Source organism: Asparagus officinalis, chromosome 5 (genome assembly GCF_001876935.1).
Source record: "Asparagus officinalis chromosome 5, Aspof.V1, whole genome shotgun sequence".
NCBI classification, from domain to species: Eukaryota; Viridiplantae; Streptophyta; class Magnoliopsida; order Asparagales; family Asparagaceae; genus Asparagus; species Asparagus officinalis.
The window spans coordinates 90,672,230-90,695,803 of record NC_033798.1 but is presented as its reverse complement, the minus strand read 5'-3'; the positions used below and the strand labels follow the sequence as shown (position 1 = coordinate 90,695,803).

Sequence of the window (23,574 nt, the reverse complement as noted above, 5' to 3'; positions counted from 1 at the left end):
AGAAACATTGTCCTATTATTTTATTAAGGAACCTGGATCTGACTAATGGGCTATACAACGGAACAAGAATGGTATGTCAAGATTTTAATTGTAATATAATCCATGCTAAGATCATAATGGGCCAACATGCAGGGAAAGAAGTTTTTTTGCGAAGAATACCATTATCTCCAGCAGAAGATGAAGGGTTCCCGTTCAAGTTCAAACGAAAGCAATTTCCAATACGGCTATGTTTTGTAATGACAATCAATAAATCACAAGGACAAACAATTCCTCATGTAGGCATCTATCTACCTCAACACGTTTTCGGACAAACAATTCCTCATGTAGGCATCTATCTACCTCAACACGTTTTCTCTCATGGACAGCTGTATGTTGCTTTATCACCTCATGTAGGCATCTATCTACCTCAACACGTTTTCTCTCATGGACAGCTGTATGTTGCTTTATCACGAGAGACTTCAATGACAACAACCAAAGTCCTAATAATATCAGACGAAAAATTTAAAGAATACGAAAGAGACACAAAAATATAGTATACAAGGAAGTCCTCCAGCCAACAAACATGAAATGAACTTCAAAGTCGCAATAGCTATTCTAAAGGTAATTAATTTATAAGAATAATTGCGTATGTTCATTCATGTTCATTCCTATAATTTATTTAACCCCACTCAAACTATATTATCAGTTAAAAATATTCAAAACCTTATGAGGAACAAGAATTAATAAATTCATTTTCTAAGATATGGTATATTCTATAATATTGTTCAAAACTAACATGTATATTTTAATCTATTTAACAGAAAATATGATTACCGGTATTGAAGACCAAACTCAGCACATCCAAATAAACCAACTCAAGAAGTTTCAGAAAGAATGGACCATTCATGTTATCATACTTTGAAGTGCAGAGGCAACTTACAAAAATGCAAAAGGATCAGGTAAAATACTAAAGCTAAAATAAAATTATTTTTAATATTATATTGTTTGCCCAACGTTACATCTGATCATATGAATATTGCTAAATCTCATTTTCTAATCGGTAAATTACATTAAAACACTGATATCAAGGTACATAAATTATTGCTGAAATTCTTAGTAAAGATAACTAAACATAAAATTAGTCCTATAATTTTCTCATTTTTGTAGGAGATACAAGCATATCATCGCAAGTTATTTTAACATTATGTATCAACCTAAAAATAGAACTAGCTAGCGAATTAAGGGAATGGTAGGCAGAACAAGCATACTTTCATATAACTCAATAATGAAATATTATTATATTTTAATCTAATATGCAGGTTTTAATTGGAAGAAGCTGCAAAAGCAAAAGGATCTCCATCGGCGCTTTTTAAAAATACCAAGGAAATTCATATTAGTGATATTATGCATAAGTCACAGAATTCGATACAGGTACAATATTATATACATATTCTTATCTACAAATTTAAATTTAACTAAACTTTGTTAATATACAGGCACGGTATTACACATTTAAGGCAAAGATAACTACTATTTTAAATAGGCTCGAGCCATGGTTCTATGCTTGCAAAGGCTGTGACAAGAAGGTTGATAAAGATGTTAGTAAAGAGTGTCTGAATGACAAATGCCGCAGAATCATTGATGACCCAGTACCAATGTTAAGTAATATATCTTTTTTAATACCATGAACATATTAAAATACAATACTAATTATCTTTAGAAATTAACAATGAAAAATACAGGTACTTAGTTAAGATTCTCGTGGAAAATGGCACGGATAATGCAAGAGTAACACTCTTTGACGCAGCAGAAACTCTTATTGGATGCAAAGCAAAAAAATTCATTACAGAAAGAAAGAGGTAATTCCTAACTCTATTCAAGTAATAAATTAGAAAATAAATAAATTCATAAGTATTAATATAACATTTGTTCTCATTACAACAGAAAAATAATCAGAGTCCATATTTCCAAAAATTTGTTTTGTACATCGGAAAAACATTCAAATTCTTGGTGAAGTTAGATGAAAAGACAAAAGATGAACGAGGCGAAGGTAATATAATAGCACAAGAAATTCAACTCGAGCCTGATATTACAATCGACGTAGATGATGAAGATGCTACTCTAGAGTTGCCCAGAAAAAAGATAAAGGTGGAGAAAGATTGATCTTGGTTCAATTAGAAATTTTTAAGAACAATATTTATTAATTAGTTTATATAACATCTTAATTTTTTATTACAAATAGGAATTTTTATAAGGCATTTTCATGCAAAGTTATTAGTAGTTTTGTATGCTTATGTGATTGCTTACATCCCATAAAATCACACTTTGATATTTAACCATTTAACTATATTTTATTATTGTCTATGGATATGATCCTGTATTTCGTGAGAGGCAATCGATAAAAATCTACTTTTATTGATCCTGTGAATGGATATATTGTCAGATAGACATAAAATACTCTTCCTGATAGCTAGCGCAGCATGTGATCAATCATTTATGATATAAAGGTGACCTCTTTAACCAATTGCCAAAGAATTACTATTGTGATGAATTTACTTGGGATTGTCACAAACTTCAATATTCATTATTTTCAAAAAAATCATTGGCTTACTAATTATTACTTGTTGAAATTGTTGCCATGTTGATAAGGGACCAAATTTGATCAATATTTACTTTCATATTTTAATTAAGTTCCTGTTGGGTGTTGGTGGTAGTGATCAATTAAAAATTCTTAGAACAAAAATATTTTATAAGTTTGTAGTAAATCAAACAATGATCTTAGCTTTTTAAGTCAAAAAACATTTGAATAAACTTAAATTTTTAAAATATTTTCTACATTACTATAACTAAAATTCATAATAACAATTATAATATCCCAGATACGTATATTCATCCAAGTTTAGTTTAAATTCCTTTACATTAATTTTTTTAATATTTAAATAAAATACTAATAAATCTTATAATTCAATTATACATATTTGAACTCAAGATTATTTAAATAAAATACTAATAAATCTTATAATTCAATTATACATATTTGAACTCAAGATAAATCTCACTTATTTAAAGTAATAAATCTTATAATTCAATTATACATATTTGAACTCAAGATAAATCTCACTTATTTAAAGTAATAAAATAAACATAAAACAATATTTTTTATTTAACCACGTGCATTGCACGTGCATAGAAACTAGTATATTGAAAAATATGATGGGTGATTAATCTTATTGATGAGTTGATGCTACCAGCACAAAAATAAAGCAAACTTTCTCTCAAGTTTTAGATACAGTAATAATCCAGACTTTAAAAAAAGAGTGTTGCTAGGAGGACCCAAAATATGAGACCAAAGGAGGGGACAAGTGAGGTGTCCCCTCCCTATTGCATAATGAGTTGGGTTAATATATATATAGGTTAGGTTAAGGTTAGGGTTAGGATTAGAGTTTAAATATTAAACATAATTAAGAATTAAATAAAGAAAAAAATAGAATAATTAGGGAAAATATTTACAATTAATACGTGACAATAATACTAACATAACAAATATTAATTTAATAATTTTCACTACATCAAGTTAAATTTATAATTATCAAAATTATTAAATAAATATAAAATTGAATTTTTAAATGGTAAAAAATTCTAGAAAATCGAGAAAACACAAATACTTTTTAAAAAATAATATTTGAATATTTTAAAACATCAGAAAAATTATATTAACTAGTATCAAAAATTCATGATCATTACAACGAGCATTTGCAAAATGATACAATAAGAGTCCTAATAAAATAGCCTCAAACCTACTTAAGTGGCCCAAGCCCAACAGAGGCCTCGACCCCGCCGACTCATTAAGTCGACCTTCTTTCATGCCGATACGAAAGGCGGGATCAGTCGACCCTATCGCTGAGGATGACCCACTTAGGGTACTTGACCACTCACTGAGGCAATTCTCGGAGACGACTTAAGGGATATTCCTTGTTGTTGACTAAGTTAAGGACTCGGCCCAGGCCTCAAGCCTCTCCCCCAGAGCATATGTCAACATTTCAGTCCATATCAGATAAACCTTATCTAGATTTTAGCCTAATGATCTCCGTGACTTGTCAACTACCCACATGCCTCCATGACTTATCAATCACTTCCCGAGAAATGCGGAGACACCATCTCTCTTGCGAAGTGACTTCCCCTTCAGTCGCCAGCCGACACCTGTAAAGCGAGGGACGATTCAGTATGCCCATGTGCCTTCTGCTACACTATCAACCACTTCTCGAAAAAATACGGAGACACCCTCTCCATGCGAAGTGACTTCTCCTTCAGTCGCCAGCCGACACATGTAGAGCAAATGATGACTCACCTTCCAGCTCACACTTTGTCACCGCTATTTTCATGGCTGAAGTGACCAATTTGCCATTGACGTCCTCTTTATGTATAGATGCTATTCACCATAGCTAGAGGAGAGGTAGGTTCACAATCTAAAACCCCTTAAAGCACACACTGCACAAAAAAAAGAACACACAGTTCTTCTTTAACCCCACCCGATTTCATCAACTGGCTTGATCGTTGGAGGTATCACGAGGGAACTCATCTCCGCCCTCTTACGACTCTTTTGTGTGTAGATTGCTTGGCCATCCTAATTCTAGAACAGGCATAAAGTCGAAGAAGAAAACGGGCCCTCTTTTTCTTTTATAAACTCCGTGACTTCATTTGGCTGTGTGATATTTAACACCAACAATGCTAACTTTTACTTTTTATTAAATATTTGAATTGCATAATTAATTTAAATTTTAAAATTACAAAAATTTATGTTTTATTAAAAATTAATTAAAATTGAGAGATGATGAAATGATGTCTGGTAGATCAAAAAAGAAAGAGAACAAAGGGAAAAAAACTTTTTTTTTAAAAATTTATATTACAATAATAATTCCCAAAAAATCAAAAAGTTAATCTTATAGACTATCTAATAGTTCTTCAAGATTAATTAACACTAAAATAATAATAATAATAATAATAATAATAAGTTTTAAAATGTATAAATAGTAGTATGATTATCAAAATACATGACTTATATCCTTATTGATTTCTGAAAATTATCCTTAATTATACTAAAGGTTGTCCCACTAAAATATCACTCCCAATTATCATATTAAAATATCTCATATTAAAAAATTATCTCATAATAAAAATTGTTCCACTTCTATAAAAAATGTTCTAGCTAATTAACACCTTGCATAGAATATTCTAGAAGCTCTTCACGTGAACTTACAACCATCAAATTCCTGCCTCTGATCCGAGCCCAGAATCAGTTGACAAGCGTGAAACCAAATACACACCGGCGGTGACCATAAGACCAGCGATCACGATTCACCATACTAGGCTTTAAACCCGGAATAAACCCCAACAAACATTAGAATTTAGAAGCCCACCCCTCTCTTATCGGATCCGCAACCTAAAACCCGCTTTAAACCCGTACCCGCGTTTTTTCGAACGCGGAAGAACTCAGAAGAGGACAAAAGAATCAAGCCCAAGAAGAAAGAAAGAACCCGGGAAAACAACGAAAAAAGAGAGGAAAAAAAAATCGTAGAATTTGAAGGAGATTGCTGTGATCGATCCGCGGTAATGGAAGCGAACGCCACGGCGCCGGCGCGGGGGGCCCCCCGCCGCCGCCGGGGGAGGAGCAGCAGGCGGCGGGGGTGGGGATCCTGCTGCAGATATCGATGCTGGTGCTTTCTTTCGTGTTAGGTCACGTGATCCGCCGGCACAAGTTCTATTACCTACCCGAGGCCAGCGCTTCTCTTTTGATCGGTAACCTCCCTTTATCTCACTCTATTTTGTTATCATTTAATAGTATATTTAGGGTTATTTTTGATGTAATTAGACTTGCGAAAGGCGAAACTCTGAACCTTAAACCAAATATTTGCGAGAGTATGATGACTGAGTACAGACTCGTTCTTTAATATCGCAAGCTATTTCCATGAGAAGTTTGAATGATGATGCTATTATTGGAATTTTTTTTTCGAAGAAACAGAAACCTAATTGTCTCGATGCACGACCATACGAATAGAAGTGATATTTCTTCTTCACTGAATATTGACCTGTTCGTTCTATTGCAAGCTATTCTGATGAGAAAGATTTGAAGGATGACACAGTTTTTTCCTTGAAAGCCGAATTGTCATGATGTGTGATGTTATGAGTGAACTGTGTTAAAAAGAACTTAGAAATGAGGAATATCGAGAACTTGTGGTGAAAAGTTCCGATTTCTTAATCTTGTGTCGTTAGTTTAATTCTTGGATTACCTGATTAGTTAGGAAGAGATAATTGTAGATTTTGCTTGGTCCATATAGAAGAGCTGTATTAGTTACCATTTGATTGATATCACATAAAACTTCTTGAGTATTTTTCTTTTTGATTAATAAAATGACTCATAAAATGCGTTGGGGTGGACAAAACTACTCAAAACTTTTTTTACTTTTTCTTCAAAGTTTCAATTAGAAGGTTTTTATCCAGGAACCCCAATGGAAGCTTTTTCCAAGTGGTAAAAGTGAAACTTCTCTATCATATGGGGGAAAAATCATCATACTCTAGGCTTATCTGGAGGACAGAAGCCATTGAAACTCGAGGTTCAATTGCTGATTTCATTTCCTGGATTTGTTCTCTCATAGGAAGTACATAAACTGGTAGGTTAGAACAAATTAGGTGTAGGTTAGTACTTATTTGGGCTGTGGAAACTACTGATACTTTCTTCTGTGACCGACACTCAACAAATGAACAGTAGTTTTGTACAATATAGATTAGATAAAGAGAATTGTCTAGAAACTGTATTTACAAGGGTACATTTTTTCCCATTTCAGGTTTAGCAGTCGGTGGACTTGCAAATGTTTCAAATACTGAAACCAGCATTAGGTTTGTCTCATATCTTTTCAGTGGGTTGAATCCAGAAAAGCTCACACTCTTTTTATGTGTTAAAAAAAAGGTTCCTACGTTTTGCAGGGGATGGTTCAATTTTCATGAGGAATTCTTCCTCATGTTCTTGCTACCTCCAATTATATTATATCCAAACTAAGTCAGATTTTTGGGAGTATATATAATTTATTATTATTGTAAATATCTCATACCACCCAGCTGTTTAATGTTTTACTTAACTCCAACTTACTCAGTCAGGCTTCAGCTTAGCACCGGTAAGTTATTTACAATCATTATACACTTCGCGGCAGTTTCTTGAATTTGATTTTGTTTGACAGTTCACTATCATTTTGGCAGAAACCATTTTTTTCAAACTTTGGGGCTATTATTACTTTTGCTATCCTCGGGACTTTCATTGCTTCAACTGTTACTGGTGTATTAGTGTAAGCCCATTGTTTATGTCCATCTTGCATTGATTAAAGAAGGTTTTTTGCACAATCTTATCCTGATCGTCTCCGTGCAAGTTTTCTTTCTTTGCAGATACCTTGGTGGATTAACGTTCCTAATGTATAAACTGCCATTGGTCGAATGCCTTATGTTTGGCGCTCTTATATCAGCAACTGATCCTGTCACTGTGTTATCCATTTTCCAGGTGTTTAAACTTTTTTGCTTTGCAGGAGATTGTGCATGACTATTTGGTTTATGGTTATATATTATTAACAGTCAACTAGTTATGTCAGATAGAACTATATTTTATTCGAATTGAAGTCATTTGTGAGATATTTGATAACTTCCTAGTGGACACAAGTTCTTCAAGAAAAGCATAATACGAAGTTGGGTCCCTGGGTATTAGCTTACGCTTATGGGCTTCTTGTTGGTTCTTTTATATACACTGAGGAATAAGCAAATTTTATATCAACCTGAAAGATTCAGATTCCAAGCATCAAAGAAATTTAGATCCTATAAATATTCACACTAAAAGTCAAAGATATAATTCCACATTTCTTTTTTGCCCATGAATATCTATGTGATATTTTTTCCATGCAGGAACTCGGTACTGATACGAATCTCTATGCTTTGGTGTTTGGAGAATCTGTTTTGAATGATGCAGTACGTGAACTCTTCCATTTGTGAAGTTTTATTTTAATCTTGGTACATTTGTTTTTGGTGCTGTAATTTTCATGAGTAATTTTTTAGCTGATGTTCTATTTTCGGTTTGACTTTGTTGTTTTGTTTGGCAACCTTGAAGATGGCAATTTCTCTGTACAGGTTTGTCTCACGGGCTTGACTTGCTTCAATATTCTTTATTCATGTGAAAGTTTTGACTGAACGGCAATTGTTCCAGGACGATGGCGTCAGTCAGAAGTAATGCTTCAGCAGGGCAGGGCTTTTTGCTGGTAGTGGTTAGCTTTCTCGAGACATTTGTTGGTTCATTATCATCAGGTTAGGTTTGACTGTCTCTACATGTTTAACTTAACTTGTTCTAATGACTTCCTTTTGCTTTTTAAAAACTATTTACTAATTGACATCTCTTATTGGGACCAAAAAGGGCACATATGTAGTAGAGAAGACAATGGCAAGAATTCTTAAATAATGTATAACTGGAAGAAATTAAGAATTAAGATGTACCTCTTGTAACTAATATAATTATGTAACCTTATATATATATGTGTGTGTGTGTGTGTGTGTGTGTGTGGATATACTGACAGGATCACATTTATACTTTGTACAGGTGTACTGGTTGGGTTCACTTCTGCTCTGATATCCTTCATATTTTTTCTTCACACTCTTTATTTAACTTCCATGAATCCGTTTTTTCTCCTGTATTTTTTTACTTCATTCCCTTAATTAGCCAAAGTTTCCATGGTTCTATCTTATTTTGTGCTTTTGTTCTTTTTATTGTTTTATTTGTGTTAAAAAATGGCAAGTAGCGCAAGCGCATGAAACTGAGTGAAGTCTCAGACTTCTCCAAGCCAATGATCAATATATATGTAACAAGAACATATTTTAAATCTATAATAGTTTTAATTCATTATTAGGAGTGTTAAATTGTATATTTTAAGGTAAATAACACCAATCTGTTGCATGATGAATGATTGATCCTATATTTATGGTTTTCTTTGCATAGCAAGTTTGAATTTTTTTCCTTTATTCTATATAGGACGTCATCACGTTGCTATAATTTATGTTCATAAATATGTTTAGCAATCACTTAAAATAAAATTAAAAGAAAAAATCCAATTATATGACACTACAAATTCATTTCCACAGAAAATAATAAGGATCAGCTTTTACAACACATATTTCTGGAAGGGTTTGCTTTTTAGTTGGGAGCATAGTTAAATGAAACTACTGAGGGTATGGGTATGCATACAACAAATTTGTAAAAGATAGGGTATGGGGACACATCTATATATGTGTACGTATTTATATATTGAATTTTAATAACTTATATGAGATATATGAGATCATTATGTTTTTTGGATAAATTTTTAAAAACACCCTTTTTTAAAATTTATTCTGCAAAATCGACCTTTTTGAAAAAAATTCAGCAAAACCAACCATTTTCAGATGAAAAGGGTCGGTTTTGCTGAGCGAGTGTTTTTGCGAACTACACGGGACTACTAGTCCCGTGCAGTTCGTTTTCTATCTTTGAAATAGTCCGAACACCCCACTTCTTCTTCGTCTGGATCTTCTCCTTCAAATGGCGACTCACCATCAGCAACCCGCGTCGTCAACCCACCACTCCCTCGCCTTTCGCGTGATGCGGCTCTGTTGCCCCTCCTTCCAACCCGATGACGCCGTCCTCCACCTCGACCCCACCGACCTCCTCGCCGACGAGGACCTCATCGCTGCCCCAGCCTCCTCTCCTCCGTCGTCGCCGCCGCCTTCGTCGATTTCAGCTTTCGCCACCGCCTCCTGCTCCAAAACCCTACCGACGCCCTCAGGCAAGCAGCGTAATCTTTGTTGCTTACATCGCCTCTGCACTGAAAAAGCCTAGAAATTGATTGATCTGTTGAGGAGGACGAAGTGGTCTTGTAGAATTTGGAGCTGGCTGACTTGGCCGTAAGAGGTGAGGAGAGCGTTGTTAGGGTTTGGGTGCTGCTGCCATTGCTGAAGCTCTGGCTCGCACAGTCCTTGTAGACGAGGGTGAATAGGTTGGCAACTTAGATTGGGGTGAAGAGGAGAGAGAGGAGAGGAGGAGGATTGAGAGACCCATCTGAGGTTTCGATTTTGGTTTTGATTTTTATAGGATTTGGGACTTTTTCTGTGCGCCCAAGTTTTCAAACTGCACGGGACTAGTAGTCCCGTGCAGTTCGCAAAAACATCCGCTCAGCAAAACCAACCCTTTTCATCTGAAAAGGGTCGGTTTTGCTAATTTTTTTTCGAAAAGGTCGATTTTACAGAATAAATTTTAAAAAGGGGTGTTTTTAAAAATGTCATTTTTTTATCATTCACATGTTATGAGTAATTCCTATTTTATGTTTCTTTTATTATGTCAATATCAATTGGAAAACCGTTCATTATTTGAACCAGTTACCTAAACAACCATTTAAAATCATAGTTCTGAACTGGGTATTGACTGAAGCGATGACCTGACTCGTGCTCTAACGAGTTTCGGGAAGTGGATGTATATTGTAGGATACACATCCAAGAAGTGTATCATGAGTGTTTTAAATTATTACATTTATTATGCAATTGAGTACATGTATGAATAAATGTAAGCATATATTCAAGGAGTGCTCAAGGATTTTTGGTCTAGTTTGAGTAAGGCTATTGTTGGATATGGAGATGGCTTCATGATAGAAGTACCCAAGCAATGTAGGTATTGATTACTAGTGAAGATTATCTTCAGATGCTCTAATTTTATACTTTGAACCGCATGAAGCAGAAGTTGGAAAATTGTAGTTACATGGTTACTGGAGAAATTGGTGATTGAAATTTATCTCATCTCATTAAACCATCCTAGTTTCCTAGCAGAGGGTCCACTTGAGTTTTTTTGGAACTTATTTTTTTATGATACTAGTTGAGATGCACGTGCAATGCACGTGGTTGAATATCATGATTATTTAAGCTGATGAAAATAGAATAAAATAAAAAAGAAATAAAGTTTTTTGTGGGATTAATCATCAACTCAATAATATTCTCTCAAATAAAATATTGTCATTGTTTTCTTCAACCCAGACTGTGGTCACGTGATCTACTATTTGTGAGTTATAAACACATTACTTAAGTACAATATCTTTGCTTATTAGTATCTTGAAGTCTTCATAAGATGGATGATCATTCAATTCGTAAAGGAATTTTGCATATGAATTTACTTGCAATATGTCATTTGACTCATATTCACATTAACTTTTAGTTGTGATTTCACTCATATTTACATTATTTAATATTCTCGTTCAATTTTGTAGCTCATTCTCTATATTATAGAAGTAAAACTGAAAGTATGAAGAATTATTTTCTTGCGATCTTAGAGCAGTGAGATTATGATATATTCGCTATTTGCTCAAAATATAAAAATTTATTTTTTCCTTTGATGCAACGTCTCAATCAAATCTTACTCTAAACGATGTGAATAAAAAATGCTATTATAACTCACTTGTCTAGGGTAATTGTATTGTATGCAAGACATATAACTCATCTGGAATATCCACATCTGCTAAGTGGATTTTGCTGTTGTGAGAGCAACATGTTAGAGGCTCATATTTAAACTTTTTGGCTCTATAAAAGACACAAGAATTTGGAGTGCATAACTTATATATCATAAAGAACATATTGGTTTATGAAGAAATTTTCCTAATAATAATATTATTACAACGATATTATTATTTAGTATTAAATCAATTTTATTATATAAGATTATGATCATTTTTAATAAATTATAAAGTATATATATATGGAAGCATCGATGCTTATAGCCAGTAGTTGGGCTCCACAAAATATGTTAACTTTACATTGTAGTTTGTTATTTGTAGTACTGTTGGCAATGTCATTACCTTTCCTCTTTATCTTATTATGCACACTTTTCTGATGTAAGCTCTCTTTTACTAATCACTCAATTAGCTATATTTAGTTTTTATAATATCAGATGTTAGAATATTCTCTTCTGTTTAAGAAGTATTGACCTGATTTTCTGTAAAAAATATATACACATAGTAATAGTACGTACTTTAGTTCAACTCAAACATTAGCTTGAAACCATTTAGAGTGAGGTCTTTTCTATGCTAGAATGGTGATATAGTGATTACACAATCCAAAAGTCAAAGAAGAAATTTTTACAAAGAAAAATTAATTTAATATGTCAAATTAACAACTAATTTATGAAATATACATGGACAATGCGGATAGGTATAGAAAGTAAGGCATATATATTCATGAAAATTTCATAGTGAGTGATAAACTATAATCATTCTAATTTAAGCATAAATAATTATTATTTTAGTTACTAATTTGATATGCGTAACTATGGAATAAATCTCAAGCAAAAAATAAGAATTGAGATTATATTATCCTGTCGGTAAATAAATAAATATTATTAGAGCTCCTCTTTATATTAAATTTGAAAGTAATAATTTAAATTGTTAAACGTTAAATATTAGTTCATGTGAGAAAGTAAAGTAATCTATAGTCTCTATACCTATATAGTCAATCAATCAAACATATTAAAATTATGATGACAACAGTCAAAATTATATAGTAGGTTCATATTAAATTTAATTTATAAAAAGTAATCCATTAAAGTCAAAATCATGTTAACCACTATATAGATTGTTTGAATTTTTTTGCATGTATAAACTATACTGCCTAGGAATAATGATGATCACACATAACTATGACCTAATAATTTTAAAAACGAATTGATCTTTAATATCATCATTAATTGACGAACCTATGCATTACATTGAAAACACAATGAAAATTTAGAAAACTACAAAAGAAACACTCTCAAAAGTTTTAAAAATTGTAAAAAAACATCCTAAAATTTTGTAATTTATACAAAACTATTAAACATTACATCGAAATCAATGAATTACAAAAAATTATTCAAAGAAATTCAAACTTTGAAGGGGTAATTTGCAATGTACTAAACTTTAAGGGTGTTTTTTTTATAAAGTTTAAATTTAATAGATTTTTAATTAGTTATGTTCTTTTCAAAAAAGTTATGTGTAATATTGAACATGAAAAGTTTTTCCTAAACCTATACTTTTAAAGGGAGTATGATATTTTTTACAAAATTTTAATTTCCTAGGTGTTATTAGTAATATTGTATATTCATTTTAGTGTCTATAGGTTGAAGATTCTCATAGTATTTTCTTTGTAAATTATGAATTTTAGGATTTTTTTGCAATTTTTTAAACTTATAGGTCTTTTCTACAGATTGTAAATTGTTTATAGATTATTTATAATGACTATGCTTTCGAGATACTAACGAGTTTAAAATTCTCAGGGTGTTTTTTATAAATTTTAAAATTTTGAGAATTTGTTTATAATTTTTAAAACTTTAAGGGTGTTTTTTATAAATTATAAATTATGTAGGGGATATTTATAATTTTTATATTTTCAATGTACTGTTAGGTTGAAAATCATCAGGATTTTTATAAATTTTACAAATTTGAGGGTTTTATTTTGCAATTTGTAAAAAGTTCAGTGTTTATTGCAAATTCTATAAATTTTTGGGGGTTGTTTGTGTTATTTGTAGGTTTTTAGTGTGTTTATAGGTTTGACCTTTTCCAAGGTATTTTTTATAAATTTTGAATTTTTAGGGGTGTTCTTGTAAATTTTAAAACTTACAAGATATTTTCTCTAAAGTAAAAAAACTTTCAGTTTCTAGCTAGCATATGTTTTTCAGATTTATCACTGAATTGAAATAAGTAAAATTTATAATTTTCAGGATGTTTTAATAAAATTTTGAATTTGTAGAGGTGTTTTTGCAATTTAAAAAACTTGAAGGATATTTTTTTATAAAGTCCAAAAACTTTTAGGTGCTAGCTAGTATATATTTTTAGATTTCTATGCGAACTGAAATAAGTAAAGGATTTGAATTATATCAAACATATCTCCTTCATCCAGTACTATGTTAAGTCTCATTATGAATAGGATAAATCATTTCATTGTCAATTCAAAAAAGATAGGATAATTAGAATAGATTAGGATAACAATGTAATATTCTAAAAAGTTAAGGATAATATTGACCGTGGAAAGATTTTCCCGAACTCGTACTTTTAAAGAGAGTATGATCTTGAAGTTGATGCCAATTTCATTAGTATACATATTCAGCTGTATTGATGTAGAGCAACTAAATATAACTACCAATACCTAAAAAATAACTCAGTATCTGAAAAAAGAATGCTTTCTCATAAAGCGCAATGCGAGGGTGCATGGATATAGGCCACATCCTATGTTACCCAGATACTTCTATAATGAAGCCGTACTCGTACCGGACACGTTCCTAACACTTTCCCGTACCCAAACTTCATGGACACTTCTTGAATATATGCATGCATTTATTACAACATGTACTCAATTATACGATATATGTGTTAATTTAAAACACTTGTCAAAGACTTCCTGGACGTAGAGCTTACACTTCACATCCGTCTTTTGAAACTATGAGATACGAGTCGGATTCGTTTCGGTCTATACCCAAGTTTAAAACTATATAGTTAATGCGTCGTTTAGATGTCTAGTAAAAAAATGAGTAGTTTACAATTTACGATAATCAATATGATAAAAGAAACTCAAAAATGTGATCGGAATTTTAATTCTAATGACACATGAAGAGGGAAAAATTATCTTATGTACAATATTAATTCAATATATATAGTCGTGTCCCCGTATCCTACATTTTACAGTTTTGTCGTGTCCCGCACCCGCACCCGCACCCGCACCCCTACCAGTACCCATGTCCGTTTCCATGCAACTTAGGCCACATCACATGTCCAGAATCCAGATGATTGCATTGACATGGAAGCAAAATGGCCCCAGGCCAGACATGAAGAGCTTAACCTAACGTTCATCTTAATTATAGAGAATAGATTTATGCTTGCTATGGGTAACCAGCAAGTAAATGATTATTCCTCATATAGTCTAACCAAGGCTTGTGGGATTTCATTGTTAGACCATGCTTCTCTATCTCTGGAAACTTCTATGATGGAGTTATTAGGAGAAGACATGATCATTATTTGAGCGTCTGCAAGAAACTTCCGAGGATCGCTTAAATTGGTGCAGCATAGAACTTCCATTTACCGTCAAACTGGTATCTGTCTAGTTCCCTTTAAATATCCTTTCTTGTTGAAAGCCTGATACATGCCCTTTTGCTTCAAAATGGAATATCTTGTGACAAAACTCACTATTATGATTGAATGATGTGGAATGCTCTATCAATTCCCCCCGAAAATGTTGTTTGTATTGCTGGAAGGTGGCTTTAAGTTGGTATCAGACCTAGAAAGTGGCCAGTATATAAGTAATCTGAAATGTCTCACACTGAGGATCAACTATATTGATAGTTGCTTCCGTTGTCCTGGATTTTAAGTTGAAAATTTTGATGGTATTCAGCCTTCACCTCTTCCCAGAACTAAAATTCGAGCTGCAAGGGCAGCATATCTCTTAAAAGAGAAGAGAAGATATATGTTATTTCTATAGGATAAACTAGGTGGTAAAGTTCACATAGATTCTTAGCCTTCAACCTTCACAATTGTGCTGATCTATTTGATGTTTCATACTAAAATTCCAAAGAGCACCTTTTACGATTATGATGCGTGTAGTTCCTCCAAAATTCTATGTCTATAAAAAATTTATCACAAGCCTTGTCGATGCATCTTCAAGTGCAATTTGGTTATAGTTGAACTTTGATGCATAATTTTCATTCTTACATCAGCTTTTAACTGAGTCACGTGTTTTTTCCATGATCAAATAATATGATAAGACAGCTCTAGACTTTTGGAATTGTTTTGCTTATTGCATGAAAAAATAGCATTTCAGACGTGCCTTTTGCTTGTATCTCCTATTACAATATTTCATTTTAAGTTTCTCAAATATTTATCTATGTTCACCTAGGAGTTCGTCACACCTACTGAAAAAAGGAGCTTTTTCTTTGCTGCAAGCATCTCCAAGTGGTTTTGTCACTTAGTTTCCATTTTCCTTGTCATCTACAATCCTATTTTCCTTGTCAAACTGTGAATCACTGATGATTTTCTGCATCACTTCAACACTTGGTGCTCTACATCTTTAGCTTCATCACCGGGCAATCCTTAAGTTGGTACTTGGTACATTCAATCTGCAATGAGATGTGAGAAAAAGGAACTTTGTCAAAGAACTAAACTGGGTGCCTACAGGTGTCTGTTGTACATTGCATATATTACCACTACATGGTAACAACATTGTGTATTAAAACAATTGCAAATCTGAGTTTTAGTTATATTTTGCCATAAAAAAAAAATCTAAAACGTTAAAAATTGGATGAACTGCTAAAACCTTAGCTGTTACACCATGTTTAAAACTTTGTTCAAACTAATAGTGTCTACTGAAAGCATCCCTTTTGAAACAGGCCATTTTTATTTAAGTTGAAGAGCATTGTCTAGCCAAACAACCCACATTCCTAAATCCTGATCACCAGTTAAGCCACATTATTTATTTCAGAGAAGCTTGTACAAGAGCTTCTTGAATGTTGAACTGATAGAGCATTTCAGATATCTGTTTAAATGGATATTATGTGTCGGTTTTTGGTTTATTAAATTTTTCTATAAAGTGAATGAACCTTAACTACTCCTTACCTTTTTAAGTATGCGGGACTGGATGTTGACAAGTAAGTAGTTGGTATCTTTTCTTCGTCCTTTCTTTATCTAGTTCAGTTTTAAAACAACATGAAGTAATTCTGATGCAGCGTTAATCTGTTTTTCCTCCAGTCTTCAAAACCTGGAGTGCTGCTTATTTGTCCTCTTTCCTTACTTTTCGTAAGCGAAGGCTTGACCAATCTTTTTCTCCTTCATTTACTTGTATTTAAGTTGAAAATTTAGCTTATAATGGATTATATTTTAGGTACATGCTATCTGAAGGCCTTGGCCTTTCTGGTATTGTATCAATACTGTTCACTGGAATTGTAAGTAAATTTTGTGTTATGAAAGTTGAAATGCTAGTCACAAAGTCTCATTTCTCATCTTTTTTGTTGTCAGGTCATGAAGCACTACACATTCTCAAATTTATCAGGAAATTCTCAACGCTTTGTTGCTGCCTTTTTCCATTTAATTTCATCATTAGCAGAAACCTTTGTGTAAGGAATTAGAAAGTGGTTTTCTGCTTATATGCATATGATATTCCTCCCTGAGTTTAGTCTTTATAGCTTGATTGTCTTTCCTTGCAGATTTATATACATGGGATTTGATATTGCCATCGAACAACATAGCTGGTCACATGTTGGGTTTATCTTTTTTGCAATTGTATCCTTTAAAACCGATTAGGCATATATTCATTACTCTTGCATTTGATTGTCAGTTGGCACTCCTTGACTTTAAACTCCTTGATTAATGCAGTTATTCATAGGAGTTGCGCGGTATGTATGAACTATCAACCTTATCATAAATCTTGGGATTAGTTTAGTGCTTATGCATATTTGATGCGTTAATCTCTAGCTTGCTGAGTTTTGCTCGTATAGCCTTAGTTGTGACGAGAAACAACTTTACTTTATACAAACCCGTTTATTCTTTTAGTGTCATGTTATGATTAATTAATTATCATTCACTGCCTAGCCCTCTTTAGCAAGATTTTCCTTGTCCATCCAGAATAGATTATGAACAGTTGACAAGATAGGCAGGAACAAGATGTCTTTCTGTGTGTATGTGCATGTCCACATTTTGGTACATAAATTGCAGATGTGTCATATGCTGAGGATAGTGGTCCTCACGGTTCAAAGTAAATAGAAAACTATGATTATGTGACTGTTAGATGTTCATTGGATGGTTCTCTGGCTTTGTTCTTTTTCTATTAGAGTATCCAGCATCCTATCACAGCTCCATGAGTATGGGTTTGAGTTAAATCTTACACTGAACCTTTGTTCCTCCTTCTCAACATATTTTAGATGTAATCGCAGCTGCATCATATCCCAAGAGGGTGGGTGTTTGTGCTAAAATTTTAGTTATATACGTTGTTGGTTTTCTACCTGTCTTATATGTTGTTGGCTCATTGCCTACTTGCTCCACATTGAACCTAATAGCTTAACTTTTGTAAAGTTAACTGCAACTATGATGCAAGGAACATCACTTAGGCGTTGGTTATAGAGTTAAAACTTATTTGTTTGTTTTCCCACTATAACTTCCCACTATAGGTGTTCAGTTTAAATACTCTTCACTTCCTGTTCAGCTTTTAACTGTTAATACACTTAAGCCTGCAGTACCAGATGACTGACACCATGTCCCAGTTAATTATGTGTCACCTCTGCGAATGCAATGGCATCATTCGATCATTATTTGAGCCAGCATAGAGCTGCTGCTTCTATATTTGTTGATTTCCCCCTGGTCTGTAATCGGTCCTTGTTCAGTTCCAAGTCATTTCCTTAACTTAGTGTCCTCTAGAGCGGAGAGGTTTCTCCTCCTCTCTGACAGTTTTTAGTTTCACTGACTTCCCAAGCTGATCTGAGCCCTGAGGTTCCACTTCTTCATGCACTTTTAGGTTTTTGTACAAATTTTCCAAGTTGGTCTGCCCATTCTTCCCTGTCAATGGCTACAGAAACTTAGGTAGTCTAGTCTGGGTATGGTGTTTTTTTTGGGTGTGTGTTGAAGCCTTGGTAATGCCATCAACCATTCTATGAGTTTTTTATTGTTACTATTTGGTGCTTGTGATGCTATTTAGTTTAATCATGTCTTAATTCATAGTGTCTTAATGTCACTCTTAAAATGTTAGATTCAGATACCTATATTTTAGTATTACAGGTTCTGTAAATAAGTTTTACATGCTATATTTCAATCACCTGATGAATTAGAAAAACTCTACTACTCCTATCTATGGGCCTCTTATATAGCAAGACAAACCAAACAGGTGCAAGTGAAATTTTGTTGTTGTCTATTAGGTCTCGACCGAACCAGGAATCTAATATTTTAATACCATGTTGGAAAGCTACCTTAAAAATCTTTTAAATCATGGGACAGTATCCTTCATCAAACTAACCTAAGAGTACTAGTGTAAGGACGCTGTCAATTGTCTTTGCGTTTATCAAACTAACCTAAGGGTACTAGTGTAAGGACCCTGGCAATTGTCTTTGAATAACTTGATAAGGCTGTGCCATTTTTCTTATTGAGAAAAGATAGGGCAGTATCATTAAACATGTGAAGACAAAGGAAACACAACTTTGCGTTGAAGCACAGTTATAGTACCAAAAGTATAACAATAAAGCAACTGAAAATAGTACATTTAATCATTTGATCGCAAGGATATAAGATCTTGACGAGAGTTGGTATGGGCAATATGGCATATGAGTTGTGACAAGTTCACCGGTTCAAGGATAGTTATAACACTACTTGCACACTACAAAAGAGAAAAATGTGGGGTCCAACCTCTTTGACTTTTTTCAAAATTGATGACTCATCAAGGGACCCTGCATTTATCTCTCTTGTAGTGTGGGAGTAGTTTAGAGTGTAATGTTATCATTATTCCAAATTTAAGGCATTTTCCCAACAATTATCGAGAGGAGTAAGAGAAGGGGCAGCAAATACTATGTATATTCATTAAAAAAAAAGATATACTGGTATGAGATGGTATAAATGTTTTAAGGATTTTCTCAGATTTTTCTCAGGTATGATTCATGAGATTTGATGATAATTTAAGAATTATCAATAACTGATGAATATACAGAGCATGGAAGTATAACTTACAGCTTCAACATGTAAAGAGTAATGTCTGGCTATTTCAATGATATTCAGCAATTCTGAAGATAGTATGAATAATACATACTGTACAATTGTAGTTTTTTGCCTATATGTTGGTTGGTTTGTGTTTGGGGTTGTTTTGTAACATCGTGTTCATTGTTTTGTCTAATATTGTACATGAAGGGCGGCCAATGTTTTCTCTTGTGCTTACTTGGTTAACCTGGCTCGACCAGTAAATCATAAAATACCTGTAAAGCATCAGAAGGCACTTTGGTATAGTGGTGAGTTTATGGGCACTGATCAAATTTTTGGATATCGTTTACTATTTTTCCTGATGATCTCCTTTTTTTAACAGGACTTCGAGGCGCAATGGCTTTTGCCCTTGCTCTGCAATCAGCACATGATCTTCCTGAGGGGCATGGCAAAATAATCTTCACAGCTACTACTGCAATAGTGATGCTAACTGTAAGTGTCCTTATCAGTGATTTGACTTGAGTTGCCAGCATAAACAGCATAAAGCTCCTAATTTAACTAGTATATTTGTTCAGTAAAAATTATTAAGGTCTAATATGAAGTATCTAACATGTATGAAGAACACTGATTGCTTTATAGAGAGAGCAAGGTGGATGTGTAGCAAAGTATAAAATTCAGTTCATGTTAATATGTGTAATTGAATTCCTCTTATATATTTCTTTGCCTTTTTTTTCCTTCTCTTAACGTCCCTGTAACCATTAGACCAAACCTTCGAAGTTGTGGGGAGGGTTGAGGGTTATTATATTTTTATATTCTAACATACCCTTTATATTCTAACATGCCCCCACTGGTTGAGCGCCCTTTTTACGGAACGAAACCTGGACTCACGCAATGATGCCGATTTTTAGCAAATAAGCTTTAAATTTGTGGCTAGTGAGATTTCAACCTGGGTTGCTCTGATACCATTTTAAAGTCCCTCTAACCATTACACCGAAACTCCTAAGTTGTGGTGAGGGTTGAGGGTAATAATATTTTTATGTTGTATCACCTTCCTTTGGGGAACATATACCTCAGCTTAAAATTAGTCCTTTGCCAGTTGCAGCTGACAATAGCGATAAATACATCACACGTCATTTCTAAGAATTCAATCTGACATGTGATTCCATTGTTGTGCTTCAATTTGTTATCTGTGAAGTTTTTACCTTGGAAACATTAGCTTATGCAAGCAAATAATGCAGGTGTTATTGATTGGAGGCTCAACTGGTAAAATGCTTGAAGCTCTTGAAGTCGTTGGGGATGGCCAAAATGTTCCATTAGAGGAGGTAATTCTGAGAATTTCTTGGTTTTGTAGTTTGTGTACTTATGGTAGTGACAGTCTGTTTATAGGGTTATTCTTCAAGTTCAACACATGGACATTCTGATTTTGGCAACCAGTTTTCTTCAAGGCATGCAGTGGCAATACGTGCCTTACACCTAACCATGGACACATGCACATGAGCACTAAATGACTAATGACTTTAGCTGTTGATAAGTCCTGATGCTTAATCACTAATTACTGTTGCTTCTTATCGTCTTTAAGAAATTCCCAGCTCCATCAGTCCAGGGCGCTTGACTTGGATTTGTATATTTGTAGTCAAAATGATAATTGTTTGGTTTATTTCTTCTTGTGCTTGCATTGTATCTTTTCAGGAAAATGTTTTGGGCGTAGGGTTTGCTTATGTTCAATTCCTCCATTGTAATATGTTAAGTGATTCTGATTGTGTGTTTGCAGAGTTTTGAGGGGAACAATGGGTACACTAGGGCATCTAATGACGAGGAAACTTCCTCTAGAAATAAGATAAAAATGAAACTGAAGGAGCTCCATCAAAGGTACCTTTTACTAGTATCATTTGTACTTTGATCACTTTATGTACATTCTCATCCAGATCTTAAACCTGTTAAACCTTGCAGCACCCCATCATTCGGTGCATTAGATAGGAATTATCTCACTCCATTCTTCACAACTCAAAACGGAAAGGATAATCAGGGTGATTCAGGTAATATTCGATTTCAGTTTGCTTTATTTACAAGTTGCAATGAGATTGATGCCTCATAAGCAAGGATGAAGAATTGAAGCGGACCCGACCAGGCTGAAATGATATTAGTAAATGAAGGGGCTCTATTTGGAAAGCCCATTTTAATGCTGAAACGATGTAAGGAAGTTCAGCAAAAAGGGGAAAGAGGATAATATTGAGGACTATTGGGAGAGCCTGTTTCTATTGATGCCCCTATAATTTATTTGGGCATGAAATGAAGTGCATAACTGATGGTGTTATTCTAGTCTGTGTGGAACCAGCACAAAATATGAAATTAAAGATCTCTAGGAAATTAAACGTCAAAACCTATTGACAGGAGTGCTAAGGTTTTGATTATAAAACACTAGGTGAAAAGTGTAATTATTATTAACTGATGGCAGCAGTTGACAAACTTATTAGACATTTTGACTCATTTGGCTGCACAGACTTATATTGTCTCACCATTATATTAACTTAGGTGCTACTACCTGCCCAATGACGTGTTATTCTTTATTGCCCATAGTTATTTTTGTCACTAATTAATGGCAGATGATCATAATGTCATCCCTTTCTTGGATTTGTCTTGAAGTAGAGTCACCACTTCAAAGCCGTACGTATAGATTTGTGGCTGCTGATAGTAGACTTCCTGAGGCTGTATCAGATTATATCTTAAAAAACATTCTTTATTCTTCTTATACAGCCGGTTGGAAGACCAAATTCATGGGAGTTGCATGAGAGATACTGAAGTTATTCCCGTCTTTTGCATAATATAAGCTATGTTGAACCACTTTTCCTGCTAAACATGCATATCCTGTATATCATGTGTTTTTTTAGGATTTACCACATGGCAATGTGTCATGTCCATGCAACATAGATTATGAGTGGCGATAATGTGGTTGTAAATTTTGTCTAAGTGTATGGAATCATGTTAGGATGTATACAGTGTTGTTTGACTCACTGCAACCGCAATGCAAGTGTCAGGTGCATGCACTTCTTGCAGCTGTTTTGTTCAGTTTTAAGATCTTGCGACTTGTAGCGAACGCAGGTGTTTGCTTTGGATTACAATTTGCCTGCAGTTGCAACTTGACTTTTTAAACTTATGCATCAATATCGGGAAGGAAAAAAAAGCTTAAATTACCTTTCTCGTCTATTTTTTTATATTGAACTAAATTTCCTTTTGACATGTATCGGGCTTACTGATTTCTTTTATGAAACAGAAGGTCCACACCAAAGTTCTAGACCATCAGGCGGTTCTGGTACTCAAATTGAATTGGCACGGCCTGATCATCAGATTGAATTGGGACAGCCTGACCAAGTTCAGTAGCTCTCTGTAGCACGTAAACATTTCCTAACCAACACACTGATGGGTGGTATACAAGCTGACAAATAGAATCTGCAATACATCAATTCTTTCCTCAGCCCTGGACATTAAACACAATTCATCTGTATCAAGTGTTATTGAAGTAGCAATATGTAGTTGGTATTGACCTCTAATTCTTCCACTGAGTTCTCTTCCTGTTCAAAGCATACATATAGGAATCCAATCTTTTCTTATGGCTAAATATCAGGAAAACCCCCTTTTAACTCTGGATGATTATCAGATAAACCCCCATACTTTGAAAATGTTAGAAAACCCCCTTAAGTATAGGGATTATTAGAAAACCCCCTTAAGATTTTATCAGAAAATCCTCTTTTAACTTTGAGATTTTATCAAAGACCCTCCTAAAAGTGTCATCAAAATTAAATGGGGTTTTCTGATAACATCTAAAATTAAGGGTATTTTTTCATGATGTTTTCAAAGTTTTTTTGGGGGG

The 23,574-nt window shown here is 33.7% G+C and overlaps 1 protein-coding gene across 1 annotated transcript in view; it reads left to right on the top strand.

Moving 5' to 3' along the window:
* The window catches only part of LOC109840127 (sodium/hydrogen exchanger 6-like), an 18,299-nt gene continuing 347 nt past the window's right edge, over window positions 5,623-23,574 (top strand). Inside the window, exons 1-22 of the mRNA XM_020408648.1 lie at window positions 5,623-5,775; window positions 6,822-6,873; window positions 6,961-7,020; window positions 7,124-7,148; window positions 7,231-7,316; window positions 7,414-7,525; window positions 7,921-7,983; window positions 8,123-8,142; window positions 8,219-8,316; window positions 8,606-8,634; window positions 16,650-16,681; window positions 16,782-16,829; window positions 16,915-16,975; window positions 17,049-17,146; window positions 17,237-17,312; window positions 17,406-17,425; window positions 19,917-20,014; window positions 20,089-20,198; window positions 20,945-21,028; window positions 21,478-21,575; window positions 21,657-21,742; window positions 22,978-23,240. Coding sequence (XP_020264237.1) covers window positions 5,688-5,775; window positions 6,822-6,873; window positions 6,961-7,020; window positions 7,124-7,148; window positions 7,231-7,316; window positions 7,414-7,525; window positions 7,921-7,983; window positions 8,123-8,142; window positions 8,219-8,316; window positions 8,606-8,634; window positions 16,650-16,681; window positions 16,782-16,829; window positions 16,915-16,975; window positions 17,049-17,146; window positions 17,237-17,312; window positions 17,406-17,425; window positions 19,917-20,014; window positions 20,089-20,198; window positions 20,945-21,028; window positions 21,478-21,575; window positions 21,657-21,742; window positions 22,978-23,084 — 1,551 coding nt within the window. The 5' untranslated portion in view covers window positions 5,623-5,687 and the 3' untranslated portion in view covers window positions 23,085-23,240. The remainder of the gene's footprint in view (window positions 5,776-6,821; window positions 6,874-6,960; window positions 7,021-7,123; window positions 7,149-7,230; window positions 7,317-7,413; window positions 7,526-7,920; window positions 7,984-8,122; window positions 8,143-8,218; window positions 8,317-8,605; window positions 8,635-16,649; window positions 16,682-16,781; window positions 16,830-16,914; window positions 16,976-17,048; window positions 17,147-17,236; window positions 17,313-17,405; window positions 17,426-19,916; window positions 20,015-20,088; window positions 20,199-20,944; window positions 21,029-21,477; window positions 21,576-21,656; window positions 21,743-22,977; window positions 23,241-23,574) is intronic.